Here is an 18,535-nt window from a genome sequence, read left to right as displayed (position 1 = left end):
GTTTGGGTTTGACTCGTGTCTTGGAAATGGCCCTGGTCTGGCCAGCCACTGGCTGTTGAAGTTGATAACCTGTCTTCTTTCAAGACACAGCGGGTGAGCCTGTAGTCATATCAGCAGGCACTTCTTTACACAGAGGGAGGTGAGAGTGGGGAGCAAGCTGCCCAGCCATGTTGCTGAAGCCAATACTCTTGGTCTTCTCAAGAAACTAAATCTAACTACCAAACTGGCTCCCCCCATTTCTATAATCTTAATACTATCAATCATTATTTTCTATGACATTTAGTCTGTTTTGGCACACAGTGAAATTTACCATTTGCTTTGCTTTGAAGTGTGAGATGTGATGTACTGTAAGCTACCTGTGGTGAAGCTCAAACAATGTGAAGCACATTAAATCATTTGTTTTTTACTGTTCTAGAAATAGCTAAACCTGTTTCAAATAACACCCATGGTGTTGATCTCAAAGAAAGGCTGTAGAATTATTGAAATTACAATTATTCTGTCATAAAAAGGGTGAAGTCTTCAACATACAGGTCAAAGAACTCAGTCAGGAGGAGGAAACCTTTGGTTTAGTTTTTACATTTCTACAACAAGGCTCATAAAACTGTCAATGAATACAAGGTTGCAACAGATGTTGAGAAAAGTAACTTATCTCAAATGCATCATTGCTTTAAATCTTCTCATTTTACAGACGACCAGTAATACTTTACTGTAGGGTAAATTACAATTGTCCATTGGATTAGAACAGCTGGCTTAGTTTTTCATGATTTAAAAAAAAAACATTAATAAATTCATGTACAACTTGAGCCTTTTCTGTAGCTGTTCATCCCATCTGTTGCAAGAAAAGTTTCCCTGGGGCTTTTAAGCTGCTCTTCTGTGTGCGATCCATGCACTGATGGATTTTTAAACCTCTTGATACACTCTTCCCACACTGCAGCTGAACAGCATCTGTTCTTCGTGGACATGTAGGTGTCTTTTTAGGCTCCCTAACTGTCTAAAACTCCTCCCACACTGACTGCAGCTGAACGGTCTGTCTCCCGTGTGAGTGAGCTGATGCCCTCTTAATTGTGTCAAATCAATAAAGCTCTTCCCACACTGACTGCAGCTGAACCGTTCCCCTCCTGTGTGAGTGCGCTGATGGGTTTTTAAGTTGCTTAATTGACTAAAACTCTTGCCGCACTGATTGCAGCCGAACGGTTTCTCTCCTGTGTGAGTGCGCTGGTGAGTGTTTAAGCTGCCTAGCTGTCGAAAACTCTTGCCACACTGACTGCAGCTGAATGGTCTCTCTCCTGTGTGAATGAGCTGATGCCTTTTTAACTGTGTTAAATCAATAAAGCCCCTCCCACACTCACTGCAGCCGAATGGTTTCTCTCCCGTGTGAGTGCGCTGGTGGTTTTTTAAGGTGCCTACCTGACTAAAACTTTTTCCACACTGACTGCAGATGAACGGTCTCTCTCCTGTGTGTGTGAGCTGATGCCTTTTTAATTGGGTTAAATCCATGAAGCTCCTCCCACACTCACTGCAGCTGAATGGTCTGTCTCCTGTGTGACTGAACTGATGCCTTTTTAATCGTGTTAAATCAATAAAACTCTTCCCGCACTGGCTACAGATGAAAGGCTTCTCTCCACTGTGAATCAGCTGATGCCTTTTTAATTTTCTTAACTCAATAAAGCTCTTTTCACACTGACTGCAGCTGAATGGTCTGTCTCCTGTGTGAATGCGTTGGTGAGTTTTTAAATGGCTTGAATTACTAAAGCTCTTCCCACACTGACTGCAGCTGAACGGCCTTTCCCCTGTGTGAGTGCGCTGGTGCTTCTTTAAGGTGCATGACGAACTAAAGCTCTTCCCACACTCACTGCAGCTAAACGGTCTCTCTCCTGTGTGAGTGCGCTGGTGGATTTTTAAGTTGCCTGATGTACTACAACTCTTCCCACACTGACTGCAGCTGAACGGTCTCTCTCCTGTGTGAATGCGCTGGTGGATTTTTAAGTTGCCTAACTGGCTAAAACTCTTCCCACACTGACTGCAGCTGAATGGTTTCACTCCTGCAGGGATCCTCTGGTGGCTATCTGAAGTGTTTAACGGACAGAAATGCTGTTGCTGTCTGTGCTGTGGTGATAGTTTCTCCATTTCAACTGTGGAAGGCCTGGGCTGACTCTTCCTGACCCTCTGTGGCTTCTCTCTTTGCAAGTCCCCCCTGTACTGACCCCTCTCTGCGTGCTGTAACTCAGTAATGTCCTCTTCGCCATCAACATCACATCTCTGTTCTTTAGTGTAAATCAACTGGGGACGCATGTCCTGCTCTGCAAGGTTTAAACCATCCATTTCCTCTTCTTTGAGCTCTTGTGCAGACACAGACTTCTGTTCATTAAAATGTTGCTTTGCAACATTCTTCATGTCCAGATTAAAACATTTCTTGGCAAAGTCATCAGATACTGAGAGTCCAGGTGTCCCGCTCTCAGTCTCGGTCTTCATCCTGGGCACAGAGTCCAGATCATCACTACTCTGTCCACTCTCTGTGTGCTGCGCACTGAGTGTCTCTTTCCCTTCTGCAGCAGTAAGCTCTGTCTCCTGCATCAGACTGGAGCCCCTCTCCTCCTCACTGAGCTGCTGTCCAAGAAAAGCCCTTTCCCCAGCATCAGGGAGAGCACTGACCTCTGACCCTGCAAACATAGGACAACAGAATGAGACCTTTGAGTCGGGGTCAAAACCAAATATAAAGTACCTGCATATTAAAACAAACATAATTCAGATAACATTGAACAAATGTTAACAATTGCCTACCTTCAGATATTATAAGTATGTTTATATATATTCTGTTATATTCCAAGATTAAGGTAAAATGATAGTGAATAAACACAATAATGTTTCTACTGTTGAGTCAATATTACAACACTGCATCCAATTATTCAAATTCCATGCAACATAAAAAAAACAGTGAATCCAATACTCGATAAATTTCAAATCTGTGGTTAAATCATAAATCCTAGTTTACACATCATCAAATTGGCAAACTGAATTCTGAACAAGTACACATCCTGGAGAACCACCACCCAGTTTTAGACTTGAGATGCAGACAGCCTGCAATCACAGCACCACGGTAGGTGCAGTTTCACACACTGTCAACACATGGAGAGGAGAGTTTTCTCTCTGTAAAGCTCTTACCACCAGCACCTACCTCAGTCCCAGCGGCTACTCAATCACAGAAACCAGCAAAGCGGGTCTAACAGTAATCGAGAAATCAGCTGCAACAAAATTAAAACTTCAGATTTAAAAAAAAAAGAAGGAAACTTTATGCACTTGTAATGTTTTGGAGAATGTTCCAGTGACCTTATTAGTCACCAGATCAGTTGGCAGAAGACACCTGATGACTTTACAACCAGGACACTGAAGTGAGTGGATCCTTATGAAACTGGACAATTGTGTAGGATTTCAACTGGAGACAACAGCTGCTGAAAGAAAGGCTGTCTTCACAAGCTACTGTCGTGAGCTGTCCAGTTTGTACAGCCTGTCTAATCTCTCTTGAGACACAACATACGTTTTCTCTTGGAATGCAAAAACATAGCACAGATTCTCTCTGAATAGAGGCTGGCCAGGTGAGAGACACCGGGGGCTGTAGGAGTGTAGATTACAGGCTGGCTGGGTAAGAGAGACACTGGGGGCTGTAGGAGTGTAGATTACAGGCTGGCTGGGTAAGAGAGACACTGGGGGCTGTAGGAGTGTAGATTACAGGCTGGCTATGTAAGAGAGACACTGGGGCTGTAGGAGTGTAGATTACAGGCTGGCTGGTTAAGAGAGACACTGGGGCTGTAGGAGTGTAGATTACAGGCTGGCTATGTAAGAAAGACACTGGGGCTGTAGGAGTGTAGATTACAGGCTGGCTGGTTAAGAGAGACACTGGGGCTGTAGGAGTGTAGATTACAGGCTGGCTATGTAAAAGAGACACTGGGGCTGTAGGAGTGTAGATTACAGGCTGGCTGGGTAAGAGAGACACTGGGGCTGTAGGAGTGTAGATTACAGGCTGGCTGGGTAAGAGAGACACTTCAAGATTCAAGATTTCTTTATTTGCCATATACAACATGTATATTGGAATGCTTACTCATCCAGCTGTATGCAGTAACATTAGAGAAAAAACAAATAGGCATAAATGACAGACATGCACAATAAATTTACACAATAGACGTTATAATACAGCCAAGACAGGACATAGTGCAAACAGTGCAGTACCTTAAAGTCCTTAAAGTGCAGGTGCTAATCTGAGCTGTGTATGATGCAGACTGCTTGGGGGAAGAAACTTTTTTTCAACAATCTATTGGTCAGTGTTCTGATACTGCAATACCACCTACCAGAACCCGAACTGGGTCCCACTAAGGCTGTAGGCCATCGTATAAATGGCTGACCCCGCGCTCTGACCCCAAGCTTCTCTCTCCCCGTCTGTGTGTCTCATGGAGAGCAAGCTGGGGTATGCGAAAAACAAATTCCTGATACAAGAAATTGTGTATGGGTAGGGCTGGGCGATAATTCGATAACGATAATTATCGCGATATAATTTTCCTCGATATAATTTTAACAAAAGTTCGATAAATGTTCGATATACTGTATATGTTTATGCTTTGCGCACGATATGCGCGTACGCACAAAATACTGCGCGAGTGCGCGTGCGTGTCGCAGACTGGGCAGCTAACGTGGTGTTGTTTACCCACACGGTGGTGGCTGACAGGATTGTAGTCAGAGCGGAGAAATGAGCAACACTGAAGCAAATGTAGTGCTGCCAACGACCAGCTCGAAGGACGATGACATCGTCGACAGAAAAGGTCATTCAACTTCGGTAATTTGGAGATATGGAGCACTTTAAACTTTGCAGTCTGTCTGAGCCATCTTCTATGTGTGTTTTATCACACTGTAGTATTTAATTTTTCTATTTAGATATTTATTTTGTAAATTTTACTCATGCATATTTTTACATAAAAAAGACTTGAATACTCTCTACCTCAGATTTGTTTAATGTTTCTGCTGTTTGTTGTGTTCTTAAAATAAAGAGTTGTTTTAATTTACCAATTAACTGTCTGGATTCGTCAACTTTCACTCTGGAGAAAAAATCTGCCTTTAAACGTGAAAGAAATAATGATTTGACATTTATCGTGATAATTATCGATATCGACTGATATGAAAATTTTTATCATGATAATGTTTTTAGCCATAATGCCTAGCCCTATGTATGGGCAATAAAGTGATCATATCCTACATGGGTCAGTTTTCACAGAAGCCAATTAACCAATCAGAATGTCTTTTTGGCTGTGGGAGGAAACTCACAGGAATACAGGGAGAGCGTGCAAACAGATTGCAGACATGTAATATCACTCCATGCAGACAGCTTCAAAATCGAACCCAGGGCCCAAGTGCTGTGAGGCACAATAATAATAACCGCAACACCGTGACGCCCCCAGGAACAGCAGTTAAGAGAACATCTATAAAAAGTGTGAAGTAGCGAACAAACAATGATGATAATTGCTTAGACTTATATAGCGCTTTTCTGGACACTCCACTCAAAGCGCTTTACAGGTAATGGGGACTCCCCTCCACCACCACCAGTGTGCAGCCCCACCTGGATGATGCGACAGTAGCCATAGGGCTCCAGAACGCTCCCCACACATCAGCTCTCAGTGGGGAGGAGAGCAGAGTGATGAAGCCAATTCATAGATGGGGATTATTAGGAAGCCATGATTGGTAAGGGCCAATGGAAAATTTGGCCAGGACGCCGGGGTTACACCCCTACTGTTTTCGAGAGACACCCTGGGATTTTTAATGACCAGAGAGAGTCAGGACCTCGGTTTTACGTCTCATCCGAAGGACGGCGCCTTTTTACAGTATAGTGTCCCCGTCACTGTACTGGGGCATTAGGACCCACAGAGACCACAGGGTGAGCACCCCCTGCTGGCCCCACTAACACTTCTTCCAGCAGCAACCTGTGCTTTCCCAGGAGGTCTCCCCTCCAGGTACTGACCAGGCTCAGACCTGCTGAGCTCCAGTGGGCTGCCAGTTGTGAACGGCACGGTGACATGGCTTCTGGCTAAGGCACAGCCTAAATACCTTTCCACCTTTCGGCTTTTCAATCCTTTTAGATAGATACTTTATTGATCCCGTGAGGGAAATTGCAGTGCAACAGCAGCTTAACACAGACAACACAGCCACAGTGTAACGAATTATATAATAATAGTACAATACATACAATACAATACAAGAGTTACTCACAGTCCGGACACACAAAGAACAAACTAGAACAGAACAGTACACAGAAAAATCGTATCACACATATGAATATAAATATAGATGTAAATATAGATATAGATATAAATGTATTGCACAGGTCCCTGGCATATATTGCACAAAAAACGGTTGTAAACGGGAAAAGAAAAAGAAAGAGAACAGATGTAGCAGTAAATGTGTAGATGCGTTCAGTCCAGAAACAGGTCACTGTCAATGTTGCCTCTGCCCAGACGCAAGGTGGATGCGTTGTACAGTCTTATGGCAGATGGCAAGAATGACCTCCTGTAGCGCTCCCTGTCGCACCGTGGATGAATCAGTCTATTGCTGAACGTGCTCTTCATTCCTGCAAGCCTGTCATAGAGGGGATGGGAGATGTTGTCCATGATAGCCTCAAGTTTGGACACCATTCTCCTCTCAGCCACTACCTCCAAGGGGTCCAGGTCAGACCCAATGACAGAGCTTGCTCTCCTGATGAGCTTGTTCAGCCTTTTAGAATCCACTGCTCTAATCCCAGGGCCCCAGCATACCACTGCGTAGAAAATGGCGCTCGCTACCACCGACTGATAGAACATATGAAGTATCTTAGTCACTTAAAACTGTACAGTCGGGATACATTTTCCTTGCTTTTGCAACACTTGAAGCGCTGGACAAGATGAGACAATGTTATTAGTAAGGATTGAAGCCACTTAATAAGCGATCACAAGGGCAGCGTCTTGGTTCCCGCAGAACGTGGTATAAATCGAGCGTTTCTATAGCGAGGGTGGAAATATTTTTCTTTCCTTTTTCCCTGTAATTGAACTAGATGCCACAAAATATTTTTTCTCAACACAACAGATAACTGTCCACTACACAAATCGCAACCACATTTCAATTAATCGTGGCTCAATAAAGTCCCGTTCTCAGAAGGTATTGAGAAAGGTTTGCTACATATTTAGAAAAGAGGCACCGATTACTAACTGCATTTCAAAACAAAGCATTCCATAATTAAATACCAATCCTACAGCACAATGCGGGAAAAAAACAACAACTTTGAACCGATTGTAAATATTTAGATTATTTATGGTATGGCCCGCTTAAAGCATATTTCTATCTAAACTGGACGAGGCTGAAGTTGGCTTCAGCCTCACACCTGAAGAAGGCTCCACGGCCGAAACGTTGTGTTTTCTTTCTTCTTTTTTTCAGCATGGAAAAATCTATTACTTGTTCCTTTGAAGTTGGCTTCTTTTTCGCGTTGTTCGTTCCACCTTAAATGCTGCTGCTGTGATGTTATGTAGCCTTTCGCCTGTAGATGGCGCTCTACGGTCTTTTTTAAATGTCCTAATCCGGATGGATTACTGTACTTATTCTCAGTAAAAGGGAATATGTAAGTAAATAGTGACTGTCCAAATTCCATTTTTGTATGAAACACATTTCAGAAAATCGAAAAACAATTTTCAAAACTCACAATAACACAAACTGGCATGTTAGACAACGAGTAAATACGACAAAGGCAAAACGTGAATTCACTATCACTTTCTGCATATTTACCACGACCTTGCCTTCCGGTCATTAAAAGTCTCAAAATCTTGCATTTTACATGACATTTTAATATAGCAGTTTTAAATGGGACATTTAGAACATGACATATGAGAATATACGATTAACTGAGGATGAGCAAAGGGCGATGGCACTTTCTGCTTATTGCTATGAACCTCCCTCCTGATTATAAAAACGTCTCAAGATTCTGACACTGAAAGATGAGAGAACTTCAGGAAATTCTACTGTACCATTTTTAAAATATGACCATCTGAACATGGCATGAGAGAACACATTGGCAAACAATGATTGCAATTTCTGCTGTATTGCTGTGGCCCTCCCTCCCGATTATAGCCTAAAAATTCTGACACTGAGGTGTGAGACACAATGTAACAGACTATGAAAATCATGAAGTACAAGAAATTCACTGTATCGTTTTTTAACTATGACCCTCTGAACAAGGCATTTGAGGATTTATAGCCAAGAAAATAACGCCCCTTCTGCTGATTTGCTTTGTCCCTGCTTCCTCATCACCAAAACATCTGAATATTGCGACACTAAGGTAATAATAATAGCTTACACTTATATAGCGCTTTTCTGGACACTCCACTCAAAGCGCTTTACAGGTAATGGGGACTCCCCTCAAACACCACCAATGTGCAGCCCCACACTGGATGATGCAACGGCAGCCATAGTGCGCCAGAATGCTCACTACACACCAGCTCTCAGTGGGGAGGAGAGCAGAGTAATGAAGCCAGTTCATAGATGGAGATTATAAGGAGGCCATGATTGGTAAAATCAGGGGGAAATTTGGCCAGGATGCCGGGGTTACATCCCTACTCTTTTTGAGAAAGACCCTAGGATTTTTAATGACCACAGAGAGTCAGGACCTCAGTTTTACGTCTCATCCGAAGGACGGCGCCTGTTTACATTACAGTGTCCCCGTCACTATACTGGGGCATTATGACCCACATGGACAGCAGGGTGAGCACCTCCTGCTGGCCCCACTGACACCTCTTCCAGCAGCAACCTTAGTTTTTCCCAGGAGGTCTCCCATCCAGGTACTGACCAGCCTCACACCTGCTGAGTTTCAGTGGGCTGCCAGCTGTGAGTTGCAGAGTGGTACGGCTGCTGGCTAAGGTAAGAGAGACAAAATCACTCACCATGTACATTTGTAATTATGACACTTCACTGGTGTGCCATTCTGAACATGGCATGTTAAACTATATAGAAAATCTAGATCAGGACAGCCTAACTGCAATTCATAGTGATTTGTCATTGTCTTACTTTCTGAATGAAAAAAAAACATTTTTTCAGTGATTATGACACTTTGGTATGACAAATAATATGCTTCAATGCCAGAATAAATAATCAGGGAAAAAAGCCCACAGTGGACATTCATAGTTGAGATTATAGGAATGTTAGATATCAGGTGGGGAGCTGTGTCAGCACGTGTAGGCTACAAAGGAATAAGTAAAGGTTTATTCCCTGCTGAAAAGAGAAGAAAGAAAACACAACGTTTCAGCTGTGGAGCCATCTCTGGGTGTAAGAAAAACATGGCAGATGGGCCATAGCAATAGAGCAGAAATCGCTGTCTTTTTTTCCCCAATGCGTTCTCTCATGCCATGTTCAGAGGGTCGTACTTTAAAAATGGTACAGCAAATGTTCTTCTGCCTCAGGAGTTTGACAATCTGTAACATTGTCTCTCACACCTCGGTGTCAGAATTGTGAGATGATTTTATAATCAGGGGGAAGGGCCCGTAGTAATAAGCAGAAAGTGCAATCACCTTTTCCCAGGGCACGTTTTGTGTTATTGTGAGTTTTTTAAATTGGTGTTCGAGTTTCTGAAATATATTCCATACATAAATAGAATTTGAACAGTCACTATTTATTTGGATATTCCTTTTCACCGAGGACGTCTACAGTATTCCACCCGGATCAGTACTGACCGAGGAGCGCCATCTACAAGCGAAAGGCAACATAACACCACAGCAGCGGCATTGAAGGTGGAACGAAAAACGCGATTAAGAAGCCAACTTCAGCCTCGCCTAAACTGGAGCATCATTAACCAGAGTCTGACACCCCTGATATGAGTCTATGTAAGTGTGAACGTGTTTTCAGCCCTGTTACTGTTTTCAGTTCCCTAACCAGACAACTACAGCTCAGTTTGCAGAAAAGAACTCAGCTGCTACATCACACAGATCTTTGCCACTACACGCACGACAGTGAGGAAGATAAAGACACCTTTTAAACACACAGAAATAGACTTCATACCCGTCATTGAACTGACCTGGCAGCTCCGGTTCCGTGTCCATTTCTGCCTTTATTCCTGCAGTGACTTCACGGGGAAGCGTGTGCCCAACACGATCTGTCTGTCCCCGATCTCCTCCTGCCCCCGGCTCCTTCTCCCACAGCTGCAATCTGCACTTCAGGCTCTCGTTTTCCTTCTTCATCTGCGCGATCTCACCCCCGACACTGTCCTCCACACACTGCGTGATTCTCAGCACGGCCCGTCGCACCAGAACCCGGCCGACGCCGCGGAGTTTGTCTTGAAACTCGTCCTCGGAGTCAGACATCCTGTTTCTGAAAACCTCTGACACTTCATGTACGATCGACTTGAGTAAAACCTCCATGAAAGAGTGAAGTTCGGTTTCCAGAATTAACACACAACTCGCCATTTTTCTACAGGGTCGATTTGCCATGATGGCGAGAAGTGCTGCGGCCGTGACTCTGAGTTTGTTTGCACACACAGCGAGAAAACAGGAACTGATCACTCGTCCCACAAAGACGAGTTCCGGGTCAAGCTGCGCTTCCATAGCGACTGTTGCTATGAAACAGAAAAGGGGCTTCTGCGCTGTGGACTGTTATTGCCAAATCGCCGCCGACTTTTCACAGTTAAATGTATCAAAGACAGTTGTAAAAGGGCTTCAGAAATAAAAGAATATATAGTAATTTTGAATAACTGACTTCTTTTTTAAACATTTTTGTTGCAACAGTGATACCTAATAATCCCCATATATATGAATTGGCTATATTACTCTGCTCTCCTCCCCACTGATAGCTGATGTGTGGTGAGCGTTCTGGCGCACTATGGCTGCAGTCACATCATCCAGTGTGGGGCTGCACATTGGTGGTGGTGGAGGGGAGTCCCCATTACCTGTAAAGCGCTTTGAGTGGAGTGTCCAGAAAAGCGCTATATAAGTGTAAGCAATTATTATTAAACCGTATATACAGTACAATACACACGAGAGTGCGTATAACATCAGGGCATGTAACCTAGTTGCATCTTACAAAAAAGGAGGTAAATAAGGTACGCACAGCTTCCATATTCTTACATTTAGAAATAGTTGGGTGATGGCTCCTTTGATGAGGACATTGAGACTCCTGAAGCAGTACGTTGCCTAATGAAATCACGTGGGCGAATCAATCTGGGTTTGCTAGTTATAGAGGGCTCGGCCTGTATATTTTTATTCATTGTGCTTTTCAAGTGCATCTTTTCATATTTGGAGGTCTTTTGCTTTTGGAATAATGAATATAGAAACTTTTTCTAATGTACATTATTTATGGGGGCTTGAAATGGGAAACTAACGACCGGATTTGCATATAAAAATGGAGACGGGCTGTGTGTATAGTATGCTGGCCAATCTCAACATTAAAATAAATTGACTTTCAATTAAAAATGCACTGCAGTTTGTTTCTTTACAAGAACATGAGTGAAACACGTTGAAGATTTACTAACCAAATGATCCAAAACATTCAGAAACGTGAGATATTTATTTAATGGAGGTTTTCTTCACGGACTGTAGCAGCTGCTGATTTTCCGTGGTTGGGCACAGGGAGCTGAGGCCTGCTGCCAATCAGGGCTGCTGGAAGTGCACTCACTGTGAGGAGCTGAGCCCTGCTCTCCCCCCATACTGCTCCCCTGTCAACCTGATTCCGACTCTTGCAAAGACACATCCATGTCCCAATACCAGGAAAGCCTGGTCTCCCCTCCCTCTCCCTTGGTCAGGAGCAGCTTCCTGAGAGCCACCTGGCCGCGCGTCTCCCCCTGAGCACCCCTGAGCCCTGCGACATCTGCCAGAACCGCCCCAAGGACGTCCTCTTCACATACGGCCGCACTGGCCACCTCATGGCCTGCTGCCCCTGCGAGCAGTGAGAAGCGACACCTTCCATCAAACTTTTTTACCCTTTTTCAACCAGTGGGAGACTGTTATGTGTGGGATGTCCCGCCCCGTCCTGAGCCAATGGTGTGTCGTTATGAGTTGTGATGTCCCGCCTTCCCAAGTGGTCCGGTGCCTCTGGGTCCAAATGTCCGCCATTGCGGTCCCCCTCGTTTTATAAATATATGTATTGTAACGCATACGGCCACCATTGCAGGTTGTTTGAGCTGGCTTACCAGCGCGGTGACATCGGCGCCCTTCCCTGTGAATAGAGGGACCGCAGCCGTCAGGCTGACGGGAGATTTCCCTTTAGCTCAACTGGCTGGGTCCCTGTTGAGTGATGCTGGAGGCCTGGGTTCGAAGTCCCCGACGGTGGGGGGCCGACTTGAGGCGGCAGAGGCAAGGGCGCATACCCATGTGAACCTGTAAGCGCTACAGTATAAAAGTGCGTATTAGCGTCTACGGTAGGCGATCGTGACTGCCGCGGGTGTGAGCGCTCTATTATACCCCTAAGGGATGGGGGAGTTAGGGTGGCAGGGGGAGTCTGGTGAGGGCTGTGAGTCCAGCCGTGGCCAGGTGTCAGTCTGGCTGTCTGGTCATCGGGCTTATACACTGCACAAGTGGGATTTCAGAGGAACAGGATGCTGCTGCCCAATATGGACTGACAGCGAGGTCAATGATGGGTTCTGTTACATCTTAACATGTATAGACATGTTGTCTAAATATGCTTGGGCTGTGCCACTGAAAACAAAGTCTGGAGGGGCTGTGACAGGGGCTTTCAAAATACACTCCAACAGGGCTGTGCTCCTAAAAAGCTACAAACGGACGAGCAAAAAGAATTTCTTAACAGGACCTTCCAACATTTTCTCAAACGTGAGAATATTGAACATTTTGTTACAGTCAGCGATGTGAAGGCTAGTGTGGTACAGAAGTTTAACAGAACTATTACAACAAAAATGTGGAGGTACTTAACACACAAAAATAATACATAAGCCATGGGTACATCTGGGGGGAGAAGACCTGTTCTCAATCGGTAGTCAACTGGGGTGTCTGCATTTAAATCCACCAGCAAGTAACCGAAAGGTTTTTTAGAAGCATCCTCGAACGCTTCCAGAACAAATTTGGCCTTACCGGGGTACATCTGTCAGGACAGCATTGTAATCTGTAGTTTATCTCTATAGGGTTTTTAAACAGCACCATGTACTTTGTATTTAATGTGATGGTTCTGCTTTTCCGGCCCTGACAAAACACATTTTGGACAATATACAAAATTAGTAGTTCAGGTGGGTAGCTGCGTCAGCATGCGTAGGCTGCAAAGGAACAAGTCATAGGTTTATTCCATGCTGAAAAAAAGAAGAGAGAAAACACAATGTTTTGGCCATGGAGCCTTCTTCAGGTGTTTTCTCTCTTCTTTTCTTCAGCATGGAATAAACCTATTACTTGTTCCAATACACAAAATTGTTAAGGTTTCTGTGGTGTACGTATTTGCTAAAAGCCTCTTCTATCTCATTATTTTCACACGCAGACTCCATCAAATCATCAACTATAATCAAATTTACTTTATGAGGCAGCAGTAACTGATCGTCCGAAAACGACGTCGGTAGACCTTCTATAAATTGAATGTGTGGAGATTTCAACTCCGAGTAAAGAGGCCGCCAGCAGCTGTAACACCAGGCGACGTCAAAACGGCATCACCGCTCTCCAAGAGCTGTTTTATAAAATAACTTTTACCACAGTTCGAAGGTCCTGACAAAATGCATGAAAAAGGGTACTTTAACCTGACATCCATCATATTAATATCCATATGGCAGCGATGTAAAATTTTCCGGCAGCACCCGCTTGTCGTACACCTCTCCGTTTTCTTAAATGTCCGGGTCTCGATGCACCAGTCCTTTTTAACACACACAATCCCCGACTGCTGAATAGAAATGTGTTTAAATTCCATGCCCTCATCATACGGGTTAACGCCAAAGTCAAAAACCAAGCCCCGTAGACTCTCAAAGTTAACTTTTTCACAATTGCTCACATTGAGCGTAATACCTTTAAACAGGCTTTCCCTCCTGACAGCTTGTACCCATACGACTTGGGCCCTGTTGACACAAATTCTGTCAGTATTGATTTCATTGGTCAATTCCCCCAGATAATCACCCAGTTCTGGATTCCACTCCCCCTCGCGGCTCACAAAGATGACCGAGTCCATGTCGTGGTACAGACAGCGGTCTTCCAAAGCATTTAACAATGTGTATAACTCCAATCAGGCATAGGCAGTGGTAAAGCTAGCAATGGAAATGTTGGTGTTGGATTGGCTTATATAGCGGTCTTTAGTGTGTTTCCAGGTGACACATGCTGTGTTTTCATCAATAAACTCAGAAGTTGACACTTCATAATAAGGCGCAAATAAGTACCTGAACAATTCATCGGGGTTTCTCACAATGGTGGTCTGTGGTAAATTGGGTCTTTGCCCGTACTTGCCCCATAAGCTGTTCAAGGCCATTTTTGAGAGCTGTCTTTTGGCCGGGATCTTTTTAATGTTGTCAGGGTCCAAGCGGACACCCTCTTTTTCATAATACTCATTATACCTTTGCTGTGTCTCGGCATCAGTACACCACACTGGAAACCCCACAGCTCCTGGTTTTCCTTTCAGATGCAGTTTGATGTAGTCTGATCGTGTGAGGACTCGTCAAAATGCCAAATCTTGTCAATTTCACCCACCCTATACCCCAGATAGGGGGTATATTCCGGAGTGCACCACACGCCAGTCAACGCGCAATCTTCATCACAGTGCGCACGGGGGTTGCTCTGTTTTGTTTCGGCACATGTGTGACACAGTGTGAACAAGTTTTTTGTCCATTTTGGTTGGAAGAACAGGAAAGTACAACCGTCTGGGTGGGTAAACTTTCACCTTTGCTAAACAGAAATACCCTTTCAAATCTTCAAAGTTGTTATAAATTATTTTGGGATGACTCACTGGGTATTTTTTAGTTTTGTTCACAAATGGATACAGACTGGTGAAATCATAGTAATTAATTTTTTTACCAGGCTTCGCTGTGTAATGCTAGCAAATGGTGTTTGTTCTCCCCCCAAAAAGCGAATCGTGTGGTTGGAGGGGCTCTGGTAACTGAGCAGCTGTGAGAAATTTCCGCAAGTCTCCATTTTCAACAAGCATGTCTCTGAACTCGTGCTACTACAAAATACGCATGTTAAAACCTCTCATTTCGAGAAAATCATCTTTCTGTACAACCAGCCAAAAGTAGTATTCCTCACCAGATTAAAATCATTTTCACCATAACAAACACTACACCCGTGAAAAAAGCACCCCTTGAACTCAAAAGCAGTCTGCACTCCTTGAATTCCAGCATAACCATCCAGAAAATACGGGCCGACCTTAAACGCGCCAGGTGTGGTTAATGCGTGTTGAATCTTAATGTGCTCTGTGTGTTCGATGTACATAAGCCACTGAATGCTGGGTGTAGAAAATCATTTTCGCTGATGGTGGTAATTATATGGGGGCAGTAATGCGATCATCTCTTCCTGTAAAAACACAAGTCTGAACGTGGCTATGCACACGCTAGCGATGGTCACAAACTGGAAGGGGTCAATGCACACCACGCACACATGGCCCGACTCGGTCACACGTCTGTCTGGTCATGACCTCGTCCCTGAACCTGACACAACCGTCTCTTAGAACTGCAACCTCCCGCCGGCAGTAGTGCTTCAGTTCAGCCTGCAAGTTAAACACATTCCCCTTACATTCTTCAACCCATTCCAAAAACTCAAATTTCTCCCTCGGCAGCGTATAGTTTACACCATAAACGTCTGGCAGTGGCGTCGGTCCTGCATATTTTTGATTTTTTGAAGTGTTCATCAAATGTGGAAAATGCCCCTTAGCCCCTGGGAAACCCATGGCTGAAGGTAATTTGTTTAATTTCATGAGGTGAAAGTTTAGAGAATCAATAAGTCTCATGTTCAAAGCTTTTACGGTCATGCACATTATTTTACCACCCTGATTAATTAGTTCAACGTCCACCTTTTCATCTAGTAGCTGTCGGATTACTAGGCAATTGTTATAGCCCTTTCCATTGTGTAATATGAAAGTATAGTTTTTTAAACAACCATCAATAAATTTACGCACAAAATCCTTTAAACAAGTTTCACCATTACATTCCCAGCTTCGTTTATTGTTAATATGAAGGGCATAAAGGTCATTTGGAATGTGTGTCCCTGTTTCTTGCATGCATTCAAAGTCGGAAAAAAATGTACTTGTTTGAAATTTTGGGGTTGTCCAAAGGCTGTATGTAGCACAAGTGCCTGTCAGGGGTGTCGATGATGATGTTACACAGCGAGCCAAGTTTCTCTTTACATTTCTCACAGAAGGACCTGCTCTCACACTTACCAACACCTGTCGCCGCATTCTGAAAGTAATGAGTCAAACCCTGAGTCTTTGAGTCTGTGAAAGACTTTACAGACAGGGCAATTCTGAATTTCTGCCTCAATTTCGCAACACTGGGGATCTAAACATGTTTTACAAGATTTAACGCATGCGTGCACGTTTTTGTGGCTATAGGCGGCATGGCACTGACTGCAAAAATACGCTGAACCCACAAAAGCTTTAATATTTAAAACCCCGTTGAAATGATCTTCATGCAGTAGAACAAAAAGTATTTTCGATTCTGGTGGCGTGGGGCCCGATGTAAAATATTTCCACTCGCCCTGATCATGGTACAAAATTTTAATGACCACCTTTAAATGCTTTTCAAAAGCTGCAATATCTGACAAGCTAATTGTTACGATTCTCTGAAAAACCCAACTCGTTGTGTAATCGTTTAGCCCCCAGCAACATTTCCCTATCGCTACAACCAGTATTCATCATTACCCTACTGTACAGAACGGACTTAAATCTTCTGCGGGCAGCCCCCTGCAGATTCCAAACTAATTCAACTTCTAATCTGAGGCTGCTGTCTGTGAGAACTTCTGTGTGGCTCTGTAAGAGGTCTGAGATGGGGTTTAAAAAATCGGCAGCATTTAATTCTCCGGGGCGTCTTCTGAGCGAGAACAACAGGTTGTTCAACCCGCCGGAAGACAAACGCAACTGTACAAAATAATTCGGCCCTACGCTTGGCGAAAGTTCATCCAATATTCTCTGGACTGCATCACGCACAGCGTCTATAGCCTGTACATACGAGTCTATCCTGTCAAGATGAACAAAACGAAATTCTTCATAGCGTTGCTCTTAAATTATTATACGGTCTATCACAACTACGCACACGTTCCAGGAAAACTAAGGGGGTCCCTATTTGCATCGCCACCGCCGCCAACCTGATTCTCAGCGTTCATCACAACCGGCTCTCGGTTTTCAAAGTTACTGGTCTAAGGTTCAACTGCCCCGACCCTGAGCATTACATTAGTTTCTACCCCAGCATTCTCATTGTGTGGCTCCGGTTGGCCCTGGGAAATCCTGGTGCCTCTCTCCGAATCTTTTGTGTCTCAACAAAGATGCCTTTGCAAGTTAATTTCTTTTATTAACATACAAACGCTTGATGTTAGTAAGGGGTCGGTCTCTTAACCACTTCTTAGACTGCATGTTTAGTCATTTAGAGACACTGGAGGTCTGCATCATTGAACCATAAAATAGCATTGCCAGGTCGCGGAATCCCGACTTTAGAGCTGTATCCTCTGTAGAAGTTATGCCAAAAAGGAAAGTGGTAAAAGACTGGATAGGTTTGGGTAGAACAGATTGTATATCTGCAAAAACAGCTTTTAGGTGTTCTAAATCTCTCTTTTTATCCGTTTCATTAGTGCTCGCCATAGCTACTAACTGAGCTATGTTGCTCGCACAATTTATCACAGTTCCACTCGACAAGTCTCTAAACGCATTATTAGTTCTTTCCAAAGGTTTGGCTCCTGTTGGTCTGGACAGCGTTTTAACTGCAACCTTCAGAGCGGAAATGCTCTCCGCTGGAACTACCGTCGGCTCCACTGTTTCTTCGACATTTTCTTCTCCGCACGAAGATGCCGCGTCTGTGTGAATAAAAAATGAAAGGCAGATTAAGGATTAGTCCGCAATACTGAATATCTCAAACACAGAAAACTGTGTTAACTAGGAACATTTAATGAATTAACATTCCACCAAAAAAAGTAACTGTTTAAGAGATATGATGCAAAGTTCATATTTGTTTTTGGACAACCTTTTAATTGTAACCGCTGAAATAAAGTGGTTCTGGTTACATCTTGACACCGCTTAAAATATATCAACCCTTTGTCGCGGCTGTGCTACGTCTTGCGTTCTGTGTTTTGTTTACGGTATTTGAAGTCTCTGTCTGCACGTCTACTTGATTTTCTGATGGTGTGGCATCATTACGGTTGAGAAAAAAAGGGCATTCGCGAAAAGACCGCAATGCCGAATACCACAAATGACCAAAAATAGAAAACTGTTGTAAATCGGAATTTTTTTTAATTCGTTAAATTCACCTGTAATCGTGATCGATACAAGTATGTTTTAAATACATCGCAGACAACTCTTGACTAATACCAACCCTCTCTCACAGATGATTTGGAAATGCTCCCCTTCTCCTCAGGATTTCTGTGGACAACAGCCC

At 43.8% G+C, this 18,535-nt stretch overlaps 1 protein-coding gene across 2 annotated transcripts; it reads right to left on the bottom strand.

Moving 5' to 3' along the window:
* Positions 1 to 547: 547 nt before the first annotated feature.
* On the bottom strand, positions 548 to 10,541 carry LOC148809457 (uncharacterized). Of its 2 annotated transcripts, XM_088909255.1 has the most exons (3): positions 10,070 to 10,500; positions 8,849 to 8,914; positions 548 to 2,660 (listed from the first exon to the last, which is right to left on the bottom strand). In XM_088909255.1, exons 1-3 carry the CDS (start codon positions 10,479 to 10,481, stop codon positions 901 to 903), a joined length of 2,238 nt encoding a protein of 745 aa, XP_088765381.1. In that variant the 5' UTR covers positions 10,482 to 10,500; the 3' UTR covers positions 548 to 900. The 2 variants fall into 2 exon arrangements, with proteins under 2 accessions (XP_088765381.1, XP_088765382.1); XM_088909256.1 differs by lacking the exon at positions 8,849 to 8,914 and having other exon boundaries at positions 10,070 to 10,541.
* Positions 10,542 to 18,535: the final 7,994 nt, after the last annotated feature.

The sequence above is a fragment of the Atractosteus spatula genome, unplaced genomic scaffold, assembly GCF_055471065.1.
Source record: "Atractosteus spatula isolate fAtrSpa1 unplaced genomic scaffold, fAtrSpa1.hap1 Scaffold_13, whole genome shotgun sequence".
Classification (NCBI taxonomy): Eukaryota; Metazoa; Chordata; class Actinopteri; order Semionotiformes; family Lepisosteidae; genus Atractosteus; species Atractosteus spatula.
The sequence above is the reverse complement of the archived record's forward strand: the minus strand, read 5'-3'. Positions and strand labels throughout refer to the sequence as shown.